Source organism: Aplidium turbinatum, chromosome 2 (genome assembly GCF_918807975.1).
Source record: "Aplidium turbinatum chromosome 2, kaAplTurb1.1, whole genome shotgun sequence".
NCBI classification, from domain to species: Eukaryota; Metazoa; Chordata; class Ascidiacea; order Aplousobranchia; family Polyclinidae; genus Aplidium; species Aplidium turbinatum.
The window spans coordinates 51,674,471-51,692,945 of record NC_137473.1 but is presented as its reverse complement, the minus strand read 5'-3'; the positions used below and the strand labels follow the sequence as shown (position 1 = coordinate 51,692,945).

At 37.2% G+C, this 18,475-nt stretch overlaps 1 protein-coding gene across 1 annotated transcript; it reads left to right on the top strand.

Annotated features, from left to right (window-relative positions):
• Nucleotides 1–12,209: 12,209 nt before the first annotated feature.
• Nucleotides 12,210–17,094, top strand: LOC145764564 (coiled-coil domain-containing protein 186-like). The gene has a single exon (XM_082576189.1). The coding sequence runs from the start codon at nucleotides 12,371–12,373 to the stop codon at nucleotides 14,165–14,167; it is 1,797 nt and encodes a 598-aa protein (XP_082432315.1). The 5' UTR covers nucleotides 12,210–12,370; the 3' UTR covers nucleotides 14,168–17,094.
• The last annotated feature ends 1,381 nt before the right edge of the window (nucleotides 17,095–18,475 follow it).

The following is an 18,475-nucleotide window of genomic DNA, read 5'->3' as shown; positions in this document are numbered from 1 at the left end:
ATATTCTGACAGAAATTCGATTACACCAGCATTGATTACGGAAATAAGAACATGTTATGATGGGGAGCATAGAAAAAAGATGTTATGGTCAAAAAGGTACAAACTCTCTAGTTTTGTAACAGCTGATGCTGCCACAGCACCATGCTTGTCAGAGAATGCCCCAGACAAAGTGTTCTGGAATGTCACCATGAACAGTGATCAAAGTTGCGAAAGATATGTTGGACGAATAAAGAACGTTATAGAGAAAGGACAAATCAAACATGATGAGAATGCAGACGAACGTATCAAAAGCATGATCAAACTGCAAGATTTAAACAATTTTTTGTTGTTAATTTTACTTACATGTACAACATTTTTGATTTGCGTGCCATTTTCATAATTTTTTGGCGAATTTTTGTTAAAAAAACAGCAAAATTTAGGCAAATTTTAGGAAAAAAATCTAATTTTTTTGGTGGAAATTTGTTTTAAAGGAGTATTCAGTAGCCTACAACCTATATTAATGTTTTAGAACCAATACATATGCATAAAAGTGGGTAAATTGACATGTAAGAAGGTTTTTAATGCTTACAAACCCCATTTTTGCCCTTTGTTTGGGGTCCCTTCAGGGTAGTTTTAGAATATTGACTTGGGGGAGTGGAAGATAATAATAATAATAATAATGTATTCTGGTCCAGTACACATGGTACTACAGAGAAAAACATTAACATACTCGCAGATAACAATTGATAAAAAAACATAAATAAATAAAAATAAGAAAATTTTGAAGAGAAAACAAAAATCACAAGGAACAAAAAAGATAAGACACAATTATAAATAGTTTTCGACACGTCGCTTAAATGTCGCAATAGACATACTATTGACTACAGCATATGGTAAATTATTCCAAGTATCGACTACTCTATTGGCAAAGGAAAATTTACGGCAGTTCAGTTGAGCAAACTGTTTATGCAATTTAAAATTTTGGCCTCTGGTTGAATTAGAGTTAAAAAGGAAATATTTGGAACATGGTGATACCGAAACATTGTGTACTAATTAAAAACTTCTGTCAAATCAAAAATTAATCTCCGTTTTTCCAACGAGAGAAGGTCTAGTTCAAACAGTCTTTGTTCATAGGTTAGGTTTTTCAGTCCATGAATGCATTTTGTTGCTCGTTGTTGCACCCTCTCTAGCAAATCAATGTCCCGAACAGAATGGGGATTCCAAGCCACGACTGCAAATTCCAAGTGGGGCCTGATCATCTGTTCATATAATCTTAAAAAGACATGCTTGTCCCTGATGACCAGTGTTCGTTTTAAAACACCTAGGTTGTAGGATGCTCAAATTTTGCATGGAAGTTGGTAATACCATTCCACGTATGAATTTAAGTGAGCCAAGTTGTAATTATGAAGTTGGGAAATTATGAAACACCCTAGTGGCTACCGTATATGAACTACACACACAATGAGTAAAACTTATAGCCTGAACTCACTGTTATAGTAGCCTAACTAATGCGATAGTTGCGCTAGGCCTATAGCCTGGTAACTGGGAGCTGAGCTTATCAGCTAGGCTATTAACCAAAAACATTCGTACAGCTTCCCTGACAAGCCAGCCTCAAAACCCTGTCAACTGCAAGTCATTTGCACACAGCGTTGCCAGATGCTGGAAGCTGCTTGGCACCAAAAAGGAACTAAAATTTCACCAGATTGCATTCAATTTCACCAGATATTTAGAACACCCAAATACAGCAATTTTGCCTAAAAATACAAATAGTTTTGAAGACATAAGACTAAAATGAAACGAATATGCAAAACATATGTTTTGTCACACATTGCATACAAGGATTATAACTGTAGCACTGAGTCTAGCAGTCATAATTATCAGTATAAACATTAAAAGTTCTTAACCAAAAAAGTTGTTGTTTTTACTTTAAAAGCGGAAACTTTTACTGCCAGGGTAGGGACGGTACATTACGGGATGCGCAACTCCGTTGTTCTTTCATCATTAGAAGGGTCAATTGCCAATTTGACATTTTTTTTACGCTTTACTGCAAGCTTGCTTTCAACTAAAAACCTTAAATTACTTTAAAACCAACTTAACTCTTCTTATATAACCCATAAAAAGTAAAATATTTTGTAAATTAGAAAAAAACGTAACCCTTCTAGTGTTGCGGATAAGCCAAAAGCGGATGAAGTTTCGCATCCCTATGATCTACAATCCCTATGCCAGGGTTAAAATGCACTCCAAGATGCAATAACATCTCGATGAAAAAATTTGAAAGACTTTTGCATGTCCTGCACAGGCCACAGGATATCCATAAAAATAAAACAAGTGGCCACTGTATGCTTGTGTAGCCTGTATTTAAGGTCACTGATGTTGATAAACTTCTAGTTTTTGGGCAAAAATCAACCTCCTTCACTAATTTTAAATATAAAACTTACCTTTTTGGCCAGTTTTTTTTTAGTAAAAAGAACTCTCCAAAAAGCATTGTCTCGCCACTACCTGTAACCATGCCAGTGGCAAAAGCTATTAAGCTACACCAGTGGTTCTCAAACTTTTTTTGTTGCGACGCCTCTGGAAAAGTTTTCTGGACTTGCGACGCACCAGCAAATAAAAGTTAATGAGGAAACTTATTATTAAAGTTTTGTTTGTTGATACAACAAAAAGCAATGCATATTATTTAATGTGACGTGTGGGCTTGTTTGTTTTTACAAAGTTCATTAAATCTTGGGAGCCGCATTTTTCTTTCAGTGTTTATTGGTGATCGAAATTTGCTTTTTATCACCGCCAAGGCAGAAAATCCTGCTTCACATAAATATGACGTGACATATGGGATAATAATTCGTAGTGCTTTCTTCACCAAAGCTGGATAATCCCCCATTCATTGAAATCCAGAAATTTGCCGGATTTTCTGAATTAAACATCCTTTTCAGGGAATTGTCACAAGAAAGGTCAATGTAGGCTTCTTTTTCTTGTGCAGTAAAAGACAGTGGAGTAGGTTGGACGAAAGGATCACGAATCCATTCGTAGTTTGATCAATTTTTCGGAAAGTATTTTGCAAATTTCGACTCGAGCTTGGACAAATGTTGCCCAAATAATATTTGCTTCACAAATTTGAAGGCAGCGTCATACTTTTCTTTTCAAGCAAATTGGACAAGAAAGTGAAGTATCAAGAGCTTCCAGGCAGGTTTGCTACGGTATATCTTCCTTCCACAATAGCAGCTTTTTAACGAATGCTGCAATTTTATTTGAAATGTCATTTTTATTCGGCCCTTGCATAGAAATGTTCAGTTTGGCGAAGATATCACACAAGTAGAGTAAGGCAATTTCAATAAGAAATTGTTCTGAGCTAAACAATCTGCAAGTGGATTATTTTCTTGCTGCAAAAAAGCCTGAAGTTCATCCACCAATTTGTAGAAGCGTTCAAAGAATTTTCTAAGCGAAAGCCACTTGGATGAAAATTAAAAGAGCAAACTCCGATGCGCTGCATTCATTTCTCCACAAAGTTTTTTGAAAACTCTTGACTTCAGTGGGCGTGTTTTAATGAAGTTAACAACTTTGATGACAACTGAAACTGCTAATCAAAGGATTAACCTCATCTTTATAAGATAAACTGAATTCAGCTACGAAACGAAACTCTTCTGCGACGCCCTTGGAAAATCGAAACGACGCACCAGGGCGTCGCGACGCACAGTTTGAGAACTACTGAGCTACACGATTGCTGGTACAGTGCTGCTGTCAGATTCAAAAGATTGATTGAAGAGCGCAAATTGGTCACTCTGAACCTGCAACACACTGCCATCACGCATGCGCAAACCTCTTGCAAAACGTTTTCTGCACGAGCAGAGATCTTTTGCTAAAAAGTTTAAAAAATTTTGGAAAAATTTGAGTGGGGAATATTTCACCAGATTTCACCAAAACGTTGTCTGGTTCCAAGGTCAAAAAGCGTGGTACCAAAGACCTCTAAATTTCACCAGAATTTTTTTATTTGGTATCCTATTTCCCCATCTGGCAACGCTGTTTGCACAGCTTTCCAGCTTAGGGTTTCCAAAGGAAAAAAGCTGATCCGTGTTTCCAATTTAAATTTGAAGTTTCATAACTGATTTTCTTGAAAATTTGAAAGTTTACGTTTACGAAAGTTTAATTTCTTGAAAGTTTACGCGGCAAGCGGCGCGGCTTTGTCATTTCAACCTTCCACGCGGCGCGGCGCGGCACGGCGGGCGGCGAAAAAGTCAAAAGCGGCCGCGTACGCGGCGCGGCTTGCATCACTAGTGCTTACCGTACAGTATTAACAAGATATCTATGGTATTAACATAGATATCTTACATATAGATATGCAACTCAGCAATCGTGGAATTATCGTCACGCTCGACTGACTTTATGGACACAATCAACAATCAAGGTTGCCAGCTTGGCTAGCGTATCTATGGGAGGCTATTATTGTACGGTTTGGGCTTGGCGAGTGGCGGCTTTTGAGCTCCTTTGGAATATTTTGTTTGGCGTATATTTCAAGTTTTCACAGAATAGCCTACTATGAAAAATCAAGACAATAATCTTTCTTCACGTAGGTTATGCAACTTCTGTTTCATGATCGTTGGAACTACCATTTAAGCTTATTTCCAGTGACTCATTAAAGCTTGTTGTAGGCAGTTTACAAACCTGAGATAGAGGGGCGCCGGAACGATTTTAGGGTGAGATATACGGTAGCGATAATGCTGGGCAACTCGTTCGTTTTCCCTCTATTAGCCATTAAAGTCGAAATGTGAGACAGATGAATAATTGCAATAACTTGAACAAGAAACGAAAGGTAAATTTCACATTCATAGCATCACAATCTGCTGCAAAGTATAAAATGTGTCCACGGGATAATTTGTGTGGGCCTACTGTAGGCCCTATAATTTGGCTAAAAGCGAATAGCAGAAGTTGTTAGCCTATATTGCAAAATGTGCAGTAGCTTACATGACCTTAAAAGGGCACCATTGCCCCCCATCCAGAGAAAATTTGAGGACAGGGGGCATCCTCCCCCCTGCTGAGACAGCTTCATTAGCATCACGGATCCAACCGCCAAACCAAGACAGTTTTAATGTTTGGTACACACCATAACTAGGCTACCAAATGCTATAGCACAGCTTTCGGTAGCCAGCAGTAACTTTCATTTTGGTAACCTCAATAGATTAATTGAATAAAACTTCAGCTTGTCCTGGAACTACAGCTCCAAAAAAAGTCTTTACCTACTTATCAATGGTTGACAGGCTTGTTGTTAGGCATTTTCGGAAATTTTCAAGCATTTTCAGGGGTTGTCAGGCATTGTAGAGTAGGCCTAGCTACTTTTAGGCATTGTCTAGGATTTCCAGGCATTGTCGATCATTATCAGTGGTTGACGGGTTTGTTAGGCATTATAGAACATTTTCAGGCATTGCGAAACATTTTCAGGGGTTGTCGAGGATTTTCAGGAGTTGTCAGGCATTGTAGAGTAGCTATACTTTCAGGCATTGTCGGGAATTTCCAGGCATTGTCAAGGATTTCCAGGCATTGTTGATCAATATCAGTGGTTGACAGGTTTGGTAGTCATTATGGAACATTTTCAGGCATTGTCGAACATTTTCAGGGATTGTCGAACATTTTCAGGGGTTGTCGAGCATTTTCAGAGGTTGTCAGGCATTGTAGAGTAGCTACTTTCAGGCATTGTCGGTAATTTCAAGGCATTGTCTAGGATTTAGGGGGGGGGGGGCAGAGGGTGCAGGTACCCCGGACCCCCAACTTTTAAAGGGCCCCCCTACGTGAAAAAAATGTGATTTTGTGTTATTTTTTTTCTTTTAGCTTTGGTGGTTTCTGCAAAATGCTGTGCAGTGCTGGATTGATGCTACTGTAGACGTCGAGGGGGTGTTTCGCGCCATAGGCGAATTTTTTTTCACGGGGGCCCCTGATCTAAAAGTGCCCCGGGCTCCCCATCAGTTAAATCCGGCCCTGTGTGAAAATGAAATGCGTTTTTTATCAGATTATAATCAAAATCAAATATCGTAGTCTGAAAGTGCCGCCCCCAGACGTGCCGCCCGAGGCGGTCCGCCCCTCCTTCCCCCCCTAGCTACGCCACTGATTGTCGGACATCTTCAGGCATTGTCGAACATATTCAGTGGTAGATAGGTTTGTTAGGCATTGTCGAACGTTTTCTTGGGTTGTCGATCATTACCAGGTTTTGACAGGTTTGTCAGGCATTGTCGATACTTATGATAGCCAGGTCATTTAAACGCTGCTGTGTTTGTGTATACCGCAAATACGTTTACAACCTACGCAAAATAGAAAGGGATCATTCTGCTGCGCATGCAGAGCTGGGAATAAAAATGCATGAAAATGTTCGACAATGCCTTACAAACGTGTCAAAAACCAATAATGATCGACAATGCCTGGAAATCCTAGACATGCTAGGAAATGCCCAACAATGCCTGAAAGTAGCTTAATCTAGAATGCCTGACTACCCCTGAAAATGCTAGACAACCGCTCAAAATGTTCGACAATGCCTGACAAACCCATCAACCACTAATAATGATCAACAATGCCTGGAAATCCTAGACAATGCCTGGAAATTCCCAACAATGCCTGAAAGTAGCTACTCTACAATGCCTGACAACCCCTGAAAATGCTCGACAATCCCTGAAAATGTTCCATAATGACTACCAAACCTGTCAAACACTGATATTGATTGACAATACCTTGAAATCCTAGACAATGTCTGGAAGTTCCCAACAAATGTCTGAAAGTAGCTACTCTACAATGCCTGACAACCCCTGAAAATGCTCGACAATCCCTGAAAATGTTCGGCAATGCCTGAAAATGTTCCATAATGACTGCCAAACCTGTCAAACACTGATATTGATCGACAAAGCCTGGAAGTCCTAGACAATGCCTGGAAATTCCCAACAAATGTCTGAAAGTAGCTACTCTACAATGCCTGACAACCCCTGAAAATGCTCGACAATCCCTGAAAATGTTCGGCAATGCCTGAAAATGTTCCACAATGACTGCCAAACCTGTCAAACACTGATATTGATCGACAAAGCCTGGAAATCCTAGACAATGCCTGGAAATTCCCAACAATGCCTGAAAGTAGCTACTCTACAATGCCTGACAACCCCTGAAAATGCTCGACAACCCCTGAATATGTTCGATAATGCCTGAAAATGTTCGACAATGCCTCACAAGCCTGTCAACCACTGATAATGATCGACAATGCCTGTAAATCCTACACAATGCCTAGAAATTCCCAACAACGCCTGAAAGTAGTTAGCCTACTCTACAATACCTGAAACCCCTGAAAATGTTCGACAACCCCTGAAAATGCTCCACAACCCCCCAAAAAGCCGACAATGCCTGACAATGCCCGACAATGCCTACAATGCCAGACAATGGGTATTTAGAGGTACCCTCTGTGACTGATTTGTTTTCAATCGCCAGAATCTCCATAAAGCAGTCCATGCGGAACGAGAATGTGACGTCATCACAAGCAATCCATACGTCAACTTGAAAACGAAGAAAGTTTTATTTAAACAAAAACCAAAAAAATATATTAAAAATAAAGTTGTTTTGCTGTGCTAAGTTTGAAGTCAATGCATACAGCCATAGCTACGCTGTTAGCCTTCAAACATCGTTACGCACCTCTGAGTTGCATATCTATATATAAGATATCTATGGTATTAACGAGCAGGTCTGCAAAAGCGATAGAGTTGCCAGAGGCTAAATTAAAAAAAAGCCCCAGCATATGCAAAAGTAGCCCAAATTTTTTGGGGTTTTAAAATATAGCCTAAAATAAAGCCCAAGCAAAGAGATCGGCTATTATACAAAATTCTTCCAGAGCGCTTGATCATCAGTCCCAAAATATAAGTGTTTTTTTAGTTCTTCACATCTTTCAGACAGATTGGCAACCATGCATTCATTCAACTATTTATTAAAACAAACAAGTACCAACAAACAACTACAAACAATTACCTAAACAGAAATGGATTAATAGGTAACGCATCAAGATTGTTCCCCTCAAGACCATCAACACTTTTGATAACCCACCAAAGTCGATCAACAAAGCAACTATCTTTTTGTCTTGTTTTAATCATTTTTACTCATATAACTTGTTAAAAAAAAATTCACTGGCCTTTTTTTCTCATCTTTCTAAATTTGTAAAAATCTTATTAAGGTGTTGCGACCGTGACATATTTTAAACTTATTGTCCTGCTTTGGCATCATCCACGTTATAGCGTCCGAGTATTGTCGCTTCTACCTGTTTCTAGACCCCTGCTATGTTTGACATAAGCTTACTGAACTGGTGTCGATGTCGACTGCACTTTCATTGAAGCCCTTTCATTGAAATTTTTCCAGCCACCCGCACGTGCTGTTGTTTCTCTGGGCAAGAAACTTTACGATAATTGCCTCTACCCAGTGATCGATTTCGAGTAATGGGTAGTACCAAATTTAAGTCATAAGTAGGCTAGAGTATTGACAACCGGAAACAGACATTGCAGTCGGCTGCAGCGTGGGTCAGGTGTACGTCGGAAGACGTACACCTATGCATAGCGCTCAAGTCCGCTTTCCCGCAATGCAGGATAAAGATAATAAAACAAAACAAAACAACAACCTGGATCACTTAAGTTGCTAGATATTAAAGGCTAAACATTCAATTTTTTTTTAATTGGCATTTTTATACCAAATTGGTAACCCTGCCTAACCGGGGCCTCCCAAAAGGCTGCTCCTCAAGGAAATAACTACGAATCAAGTGAAAATCCTAAACATGATACAATTTTTACATAAAAAAGTTATATTATATTTAAAAAAAAAAGTAATCCAACTGGGCGCCAGCCAAACAAACCGCGCTCAACGCAAATTTTTGGCGCCTTGAGAAATCAAAAGTTGCCCAATTTGGCGTGAAAGCGCCCTATCTGGCAACTCTAGCGATAGGTGGTTATTGTGAGTTGTGACGTTTTCAGTTAGGCTCTACTATTGTTGGTTAAAAAATAAAGGATGAAACAGTTCAGTTCGTTTTTATTTCTGACCATCACAATATATGTCACACATAAAAGAGCTCCAGAAAAGGGTAGAGGTGATTAAACGCGGACGTTATTACGTGAACAACAAAATAGGACAATCAGTGTAAAATATGGCACGGTTCTAACACCATAATAACGTTGGTCAATAGCAATCTATCGCCAAAACACAATAACGTGTGAAGGCAATATGCCACAGCAAATTCCAAAATTCTTTCGTATGCCGCCGCAGATCAAAATAGTTATTCTTTGAAGCTTTTCTGAGTGTTTTTTCGGGTCTGGACCCGGATATCACCATTTTGTGATGGATCTGGATTGAATCTATTTATTATTTTGCCTTGCTGAGTTTCTTATAGCATCACTTTTTTTAAATGCTTTTGATGACTCACAAAGCGAAAGTTCAGGAAACTTGTCACCTTTTGGATTTTTTTCTTTGTGTTAAAAAGTTTAATCGCCCTTGCACTTGTAAGTGTTAATTGTAATTGTAGGACTATTTTCCCAATAAATAAAGTTTTTTTTTCTATTTAGCTTCTAAGTTTGGTGGCTGTGCAATTTTAAGATAGTGGTAACACTGTTTTATCGATGTATATTTTAAACTTTTGGGTTTTGCCATCTTTCTCTTTTGTTGACACTGTCAAATTCGTATGTCTACTTTGCCGTTTTGTACATGTTTGCGCCAGCAGAAAAAAATAAATTAAATTGAATTGAATCTGGATCTCACTTTTTTAATAGATTTTTTGGATCCGATTTTTTTTAAATTTACGTAATTTTATATCAAAGCATGCTTGACATCTGCAAGACAGCATAGCTAGCCTAGATATAATCGGATCTCCGCGAGAAGGTGATGTTGTTTTTGCTTGTTTGTTTTTACTAGTTTTTTTCATTGTTTTGTGCATCCCTAGTTTCGTGTCGTTAAATTGTAACTATTTTGTGAGGCGAGCAAGGCCTGGTGTGTTGCGCTTGAAATGGCTTTGCCCATGGTAGAATTTCTCTTTGGGTTTTTCTTCGCCTGCCTTGCTCTTGTTTGCTATGAGCTAAACGCATCAAGATGTATTCCCGTCACAACCATCAGCACTCTTGATAACTAAAAAAGTTATAGCCATGGCCGATCTTCATAGCAAGTATCTATTTATACAAATCTTGAAAAAGATATATCGGTCAGTTGTATACCAGTCAGTATACCAGCTTCGGCATTAATGAACTTGACCACAGGTCTCTATGAGACAAATTATATTGTACGGTAATTGGTCAAAATAACACCATGATTAATTGATAATGAACTGATATCTAAATAAGCTAAATTTTCAATTGTTAGCAATTTTAGAATTACTAGAAGGGTCAAATCATTATAATTCAACAAGGGTGTAACCCAATGTCTCAAAAACTCATGAATTTTTGATGTAAGGTGCACTTGAATGAGCTAAATCCAATAAAAGAAATTTCAGTGAATTCCGTCGAGAAATGGCGGAGCTACACTGATTTAATTGTACCACTAGAGGCGCTGTGTGCGATAAGGTAAAAATACAAATATTGATAAAATTTGCAGTTCTAATGCTAGGAATGTGGCGAAAACTGGTAATGTATATACCATTTTTGGGGGTGTAGAATTCAAAAATGAGGTAACATTAAGCAAAAAAGACATGCAAATGGGTCAAAACTGGGATTTTATTTTCAAAAGTGACCCATTTCAAGCGCGTGGCCTCCGAAAAGGAGACGATGTTTTGAAAAAATAAAATTAGGAAAATGACCTTCGGGAATCAAGGAATCATGTCCAATATTCAAAATAGGTGCCCCAATGCGTTGTAAAAAACTTGTAAAAACTGTATGAAAAATTGTAAAAAGTTTTCATGTTTGAATTTGATCACTAAATTACAGTATTTTGTGCTATTTCAGAGTTTTTTTCATTGCAATTTTAAAATTTGAAATTTGTCTATAAAACGCATTGGGGCACCTATTTTGAATGTTGGACATGAAACCTTGATTCCCGAAGGTCATTTTCCTATTTTTATTTTTTCGAAACATCGTCTCCTTTTCGGAGGGCACGCGCTTAAAATGGGTTACTTTTGAAAATAAAATCCCAGTTTTGACCCATTTGCAAGTCTTTTTTGCTTAATGTTACCTCAGTTTTGAATTCTACACCCCCAAAAATGGTACATTACCAGTTTTCGCCACATTCCTAGCATTAGAACTGCAAATTTTATCAATTTTTGTATTTTTACCTTTTTGCGCACAGCGCCTCTAGTGGTACAATCAAATCAGTGTAGCTCCGCCATTTCTCGACGGACTTCACTGAAATTTCTTTTATTGGATTTAGCTCATTCAAGTGCACCTTATATCAAAAATTCATGAGTTTTTGAGACATTGGGTTACAAATTGCAATTTTCTTGTTGAAATATAATGATTTGACCAAGAAGTAAGACCTGAAAAAAATGACCAGAGCCAGAGGTTGTCCCGTCACTAATATTAAGTGGGCTGAAAGACAATAAAGTCACTAAGTCAGTATTTGTGTTTGCATACAAGTATTTTACTAAAACACAGTTGTGCATTTGATTTTTTATAATCATCACACTGACTACTTTTAATAAAAATATACTTTCTATTTCATTGATGTTTTACAGCTCTGGTATGAATTTATAAGCCAACCAAAGTTAGTTATTTGTGCAAATTGTACCGTACTAGAACAATCATCTATTGCTTTAAATGGCTTGATGTTGTCACACTGAACACTACTATAATACATTAAAGCATGCAAATTTAGAAGACACTGCTGAGGATTCAGAGACAATGATGTTAAATGTATGCAAAATATTTACTTTGATATGAGTGAATTCAGCAGTGTTATGTGCGATTCCACTTCACGAACTTCAGAGGTTTTCTTAGAAATTAAAGGCCAAGAAAATTGTCCTGTCATAAACACTGCTGAAGAAACTACCTTATGTCATATCAGTACACAAGATACATATAATGATGACAAGTCAACAACTGAAAGTGAAGCATCGTCTGCAGAAGAACGTGAAGAAATTCATCAAAATCATACATTGCCAAAACTCAATCAAGCACATTTGTTTGAGCTGTCATCACTTCACTTTAAAAATAAGGCTGTGTTAAACTTTGAGAACAACTGTTTTCAAAACTCTTATGTGGAAGAGCTTCAAGGCATCCTTCACAAGTTTTTAACTAAAGCTCAGCATGATAATGGTTTTGTGGAATCTATAACAATAGATGAGAGTGATATAGCAAAAACTCAAATACATCGCTTAAGTGAAACCTGTAAACATTTGGAAGCAAAAAATATTCAATCCGCTGACATTGTAAAACAACTTAGAGAACAACTTGGACAACATAATGCAAAAACAAAACAAGCGATGGCAACACTCCGAAACAGCTACGAAGCAAAACTAATTGAGTTAAATGAAAAGTGCAAAATTGCTGAAAGAGAAAAACAAGCATCGGTCATGAATTATGCCAGAAGGGAAAAAGAACTTTTAGATCTGCGATGTCAAAAGGAAAATGCAGAGCAACTAGCTAAAGAGGCAGTTAAAGATCGAGATAAAGTTTTTGCACAAGTTAAAGCAAGAAAACCTGATTTGTCTAAGTTTAAAAACATAAATGAAAAGGCTGCAAATGAAAGTGTGGTGCAAACCAAAGAAATCGAAAGGTTGAAAGAAGAGATTAACTCGCAAGTGATTAAAGTACGTTGGGCTCAGAATAAATTAAAGGCTGAAGTTGAAAGTCACAAAGAAACTAAAGAAAAATGTGACAGGTTTCTGCTGGAAGTTCAACATGCCAAAGAAGAAACTGAACACTTGCGGAAGAATTGCCAAGACATGATTAAAACTTACCAAGATTCAGAAGAAATTAAGTCGAATGCCTTGGAGATTAAATTACAAGAAAATGCCAACTTGTTGTCTAAAAAAGAATCTGAAATTGAAAAGTTGCGTGTAACTCTGAAGCAACGCAGTGATGACTTACTCCTATTAAAACAAAAACACAAAGACATGTGCAATGAGTATCAAACTTTAAAATCAAAAGCTGCAACTTTAGACCAAGAGAGGGTCAAAAATTTATCTGTTCTTCGAGACTATGAAAAAATTATGAACAGTCAGAAAGCCACTGCTTCAGATATGAATGCAAAGATGCAAGAAATATTTGATCTACAAAACCAAGTTGAAGAACTAAATGCAGTGACACGAAATCTTGAGGAAAGTGTAGAAGAAGCTATTTCTCAGAGAAACTCGGCTTTAAATGATCTTGTTTCCAAAGAACGTAAAGAACAGGAACTATTGATGTATACTGAAAAAGTTACTTCAAAAAATACACAAATGGCCATTGAAATTGATGAAGTAAAATCAAAACTGTCTTTGCGGAATGATGAACATTCTCTCAAAGAAAAACTAATTGAAAATCTTCAAGATGAACTAAATAAGATTGCAACCACAAGAGAACAGGAGAAGAAAGTAGATAAAGATGTGGAAAAGACTCTTAGCACCAGATTGAAAGAGAAAGAGCAGACAACATGTGAGCTTCTCTTACAGCTAGAAGACTTAAAAGATGAAATGCGTACCACAAAGCGAAAGAATGCTGCTTTGTTAAAGGATCTTTCACGGCAATTGGATATTGCTCGAAGGAAAAACGAAAATGGGGACACTGTAGCTCCAACGTTCGGCTTTTCTGGCCGTGCTCGCAATCCAGATAGTCACAGTTTGACATCCTCCGCTTCACTCTCAGATCGAGTGCCTCCATCGATGGCATCTGCTAATCATTGTGGTAAATCTACAGATGCAGACTCCGCCACTACGGCTCAAGGTCTCCAGCATCAGCAGTTGTTGCTAGAGCGGATCGTACGGCTGCAGCAAACCCATGCGACCAAAGATGAAAAAATTGACTTTCTCAATGAACATGTTAACCAACTCACAGATTGTTTGCAAAAGAAACAACATCTTCTTCAACATTTCTTATTGAATGAAAAATCAGATGCCTTACCTCCCCCATGTGGAGACACAGACCTCCATTTACGATATGGACTCACCGCAGAGGAAATGAGTAAAAAAATGTTATCTTTGCTTGAAGACACATTGATGAAAAATATATCGTTAAAAGAAAGCCTAAAAGTTTTAGGTAAAGAAGTGCAGCGATTGTCTTCCCCAATGTCGTCATCTTAGCACCTCAATACTTTCGCTGCAGTTGGCCACAAGATAAACTGTCGAGTATATGAAGATTTAAAGAAGGATGTGTTCTTTCACTGTTAACAATGTTATATTTTTATTAGAGTTAAAAATGTTTTCGGTCAAGTGAAATTTAGAATATCCTAGAAATATATTTTACAATGCAGTCGCAACCAAGAGAGTTCCGAGTGCATGAATTTCAATTGGATGAAGATGTCATAAAATTGTGTTTGTGTTTTGATGGTACAATTTGTTAACAGCTGTCCAAATTGCTAATAACCGTGTTTCCTGTGCAGCAACATGGTCGCATGGTCTTGGCAACTGGCAAGTTAGATTCAATCACTGACTTTAATTGAATTTTGCTATCGCGCATTAAAACTTCAGTGAAGGTTTATTCTATATGAAGATTTAACCTATGTTTAGATTGACGTATTAACTCGATTGCCCACGGCACTGATGCAGTGATTGTTAGGAGGGTCGTGCAATGCGAAAATTTATTGTATTGTGTGCAATTTGAGCCGAACCATGAATTACACGTTTATTTTTAATCTCAGAGTTAGTTACTTATTTTTATAAATCAAGTAGAAAATTAAGTGATCTCGATTTAGTTCAAACATTTCTTTGTAGCGTTGTTGTTTAGTGTTTTTATTTTGACTAACTGAAGCCCAGGAAATCGACATTCTTAACAAACCAACAGCTACTTAACAAAGCAACGGTTTTGTAGTTTAAATTATTATGACGTGAAGAAGTTGCATACAGGCGTATAATATTTTTTCTGGAAGTACGTTTGTCATTCAGGAACTCCTTAACTTCTGAAGATGTGGGGATTTGTTAAGTCATGAGGCTTCGATCAAAGAAAAATGGAAGACGCCATACTCGAGTTTGACCCTTGTGTAGTCAAACAAAGGTGAAACTCGAATATATGGCGTCTTCCATTTTTGTATAATCTGGGCCTTAATGTCTAGAACTTTTCCAAAAACGCTCGAAAATTTAAAATTCTTTTTATTGTTGTGACCGATAACTAAAAACGAAAATTAATATTTACTAAATTTAACTCATAAAATTAATTGAATGGTCCAATCGAATGGAATTCATCCTTCGTATGTATTGATTTTCGTGTACCATTTTTTTCATTTTCCAACAAATTGAGGCACTAAACCTCACTCTCTGGAAAAGGCACATATCTATTTTTGTTCATGTGAACAGACTGCGACCCTGCGTAATTGCATCTTCAGCTCCCACAGGCTTGTCTCTGTGTGGTTGGCAAGGTTGACCTGACACTCATCTTATAAATACCCATAAGAGTGGCCGTTTTTGTTCTTGACTGTACAAAATGCTCATAATTCTTGGTTTATTACACAAGAGTTTTCGACAACCTGCTGTGCAATTTTTCTACCAGTTATTTCGATATTATCGCTCCTGATGATATTCAGTCGTATCCGAACTGTCTTGCGACGTTCTATTTTTGGTATTTGAACTGTAGAAAACACTTCAACTCCATATCATGGTGTTGCATAACTGCTTTTTAGTTTTCGCGGAATACTGTATTGTTATTTGATGTTCAAAATTTTCAATGCTTTGTGTCGTTATCGCTGTTTATGAAATTATTAGTGACTCTGTTCTTGTCACCAGAAGACGTGAGAAATACATCAAAAAGTATTGCTGGTAGATTTTTATTCCTGAACTAAATTTATACCAAAATATAAAGTATATGTAATATGCATAGGCTAATATGTGAAAAAGTTAAAATAAAATGTTTTTGATACATTAGTTGAAATTTTCAAGGTATTTGCGACAATTTGTTGTTTATCTTTATAACAAAAAATTGTACGAATAGCATTTGTGAATGGAAATCTAACACATTGCTGAAAATTCTTGTGTAGTGGTTGTACATCAACATTACTTCAGTTCAGCATTGTATCTTAAATTGTAAGAGGTCTGCTCTTAAAGCTCAGACAAATGCTTTGAGTTGTCCCTTTGCCAAATTACGCATATTATCTAAAATATATGAAGTACTAAAGTTTTAATCTCTACTTGTGAATAGATGGATGGCCGCTTTTTCACGTTTTTTGCATATGCTTCCTGATTTTGTAGCCTACCACGAGACATTTGTGTGTTATAGAGCGACTGCGTTTAGGCCAACTTAACTTTTAACCTCTCGAAGCGTTGATTTATGGCGCCATGCTAAACATGTTTGTGTGTGCGTTTTTGTTCGTGATTTAACATTACCAATATTCAGCCATGTTTTGGATTTAACCTGTAAATCATACGAAGCAACCTTGTGCAAAATAATAGCCTACAACGTGACTTTTCGCAATGAATCACTTGTTCCACTTTTCTTTGAACATTTAGATGGTCTGTATCAGAGTTGGTTCAATTAAAAGTTTTCAGTTCAATTACAAATACACCATCAAAATTTTTAATTGCGTTAAACTACAACATTGTTCAAATTACAATTGCTTGCAAATGTAATTAATTACACGTTTCAATTACAAAAATTCAAACAGTTAATATTTATGATCATCATAGGAATTTGACACTTCAATTTTATCAAAGACAGTGGAATTGCATTTGATAAAAAAGTGGTTTGAAAGTCCATGTTGAACCCCAACAAGAGTACTGTATATCACGCGGACAACTTACCAATTGTAATTGTAATTTAGCCAAAAGTTTTTGAAATTACATTACACAACAGCAAAAAAGTTTCATTTACATGAAAATGTGAAATCAATTGCACTCAGCTACACGCGTAATTGTTCCAACTCTGGTCTGTTTTCTTGCCCTACTGAATAATGTGTATAGATTAATATGAAACTATGTTACGTGTAAGTCTATGTCTTGATTCAATCATGCGTAGTGCGTATCTGAAGTTTTTGTCTTTCGTTTTTTTTTACTTGCGCTTGGTATCTGCAACCTACAAAAGATGCAAGTTGTTTATCCTGGTGTTGTCTAATTCAGTTTGGTATTGAGAGGATTTCAGTGGCGTGCAACAAGCCCATGTATTGCTGTAGGTTAAAATTGCACTTGTTTCGTGAGCACTGTGAGGAATTTCTCACTGCTTCATACAACAACAAACTCTTTCAAGACGCGTACCGTACAGAAATCGGAACTACCACTGAGTGCGCTGTTGAGCAGATATCGATGTTTTTTTGTAATCGGAATGAACATTTTACAAGCCTCAAATCGATCGAGTTCATTGAAAGTCAATTAAGTTGGTAAAACCGCAAGGTTGTACAGTACCTGGTAAATTTGCATACCATCGTTCAACCGGATAAGACTTTTATCAATCTAGCATTCTAGCCCTCGAAACGTAGACTACTGGGCGGTTTATTGTCAGTTCGAGTTGAACTGAAGTAAGAGATTTGAATCGCGCAGAGTTACCGTTAATACGCTAGCAGGGTAGTGGTTAACCAAACAGTCAATGTTCAGGGGAGCAATTTTCCTCCTCCCGACATGTTTTAAACAAACATATTACACGTTTTTACTCTGCTTTTTTACAGCATCATTTAACAAAGTTTTGCTATTGATTTAGGCTAAAAGTACTCTCAGACCGCACAATTTTAAGGTATTTATTTCAAAAATTTTTGGATGGTCCGGTGGTCCCCCGTCTTCAGTGATTCGTCGCCAGCCTCAGTTACAGCTGCAAAAGTACTTATTTGCATGAACAGCAAAACTAAGATTTAGAACTGTTAGAAAAAAAAGCGGTTGATTTGACCCGATAGACTAGACGTAGAGCATTTGAACCAATAGCCTACTTACTAATTCACAGGCGGGTTCTGTTTGGTGATCGACTATGATGATCATTTTAGCAGAATAGTTATAGCAAATAAATAGACGTGATGTTAGATTTTTAGAAACCTGTGTAAATCACAGCATAATAAGTCAATTCACTGGCGCCTAACGACATTAGCTCGAGCGAAAATACGGCTGTGATTCGTCAATCAGAGTCTGTAAACGATGGACATGCTAGATTGCTTTCCAGCATTAAGTGCTAAAAGAAGCTTTACAGTTTTTGAGTTGGTTGCTGACGGCTACAAACCGCAGTGGTTTCGACTGTGTCAAAACAATTTTAATCGAAAAAGATTGCATTTATTCGTTCTGTTATGAGTCAGTGGATTGAAATTATGTTGTTTTTTCACACTTTGGCCAGTGCCGTAAAAATATTTCGTTCGCCTGCGGCTACGTTACAGCTAGATTAAAAAGTTATTAATTTTTTCAGGACATTGCTAGTGTAATTTTCCTACAAACCATCACAAAACAGGTTAGATGTTTTTGATTAAAGAGAAAAGGTTTTTAAAAGAGTGA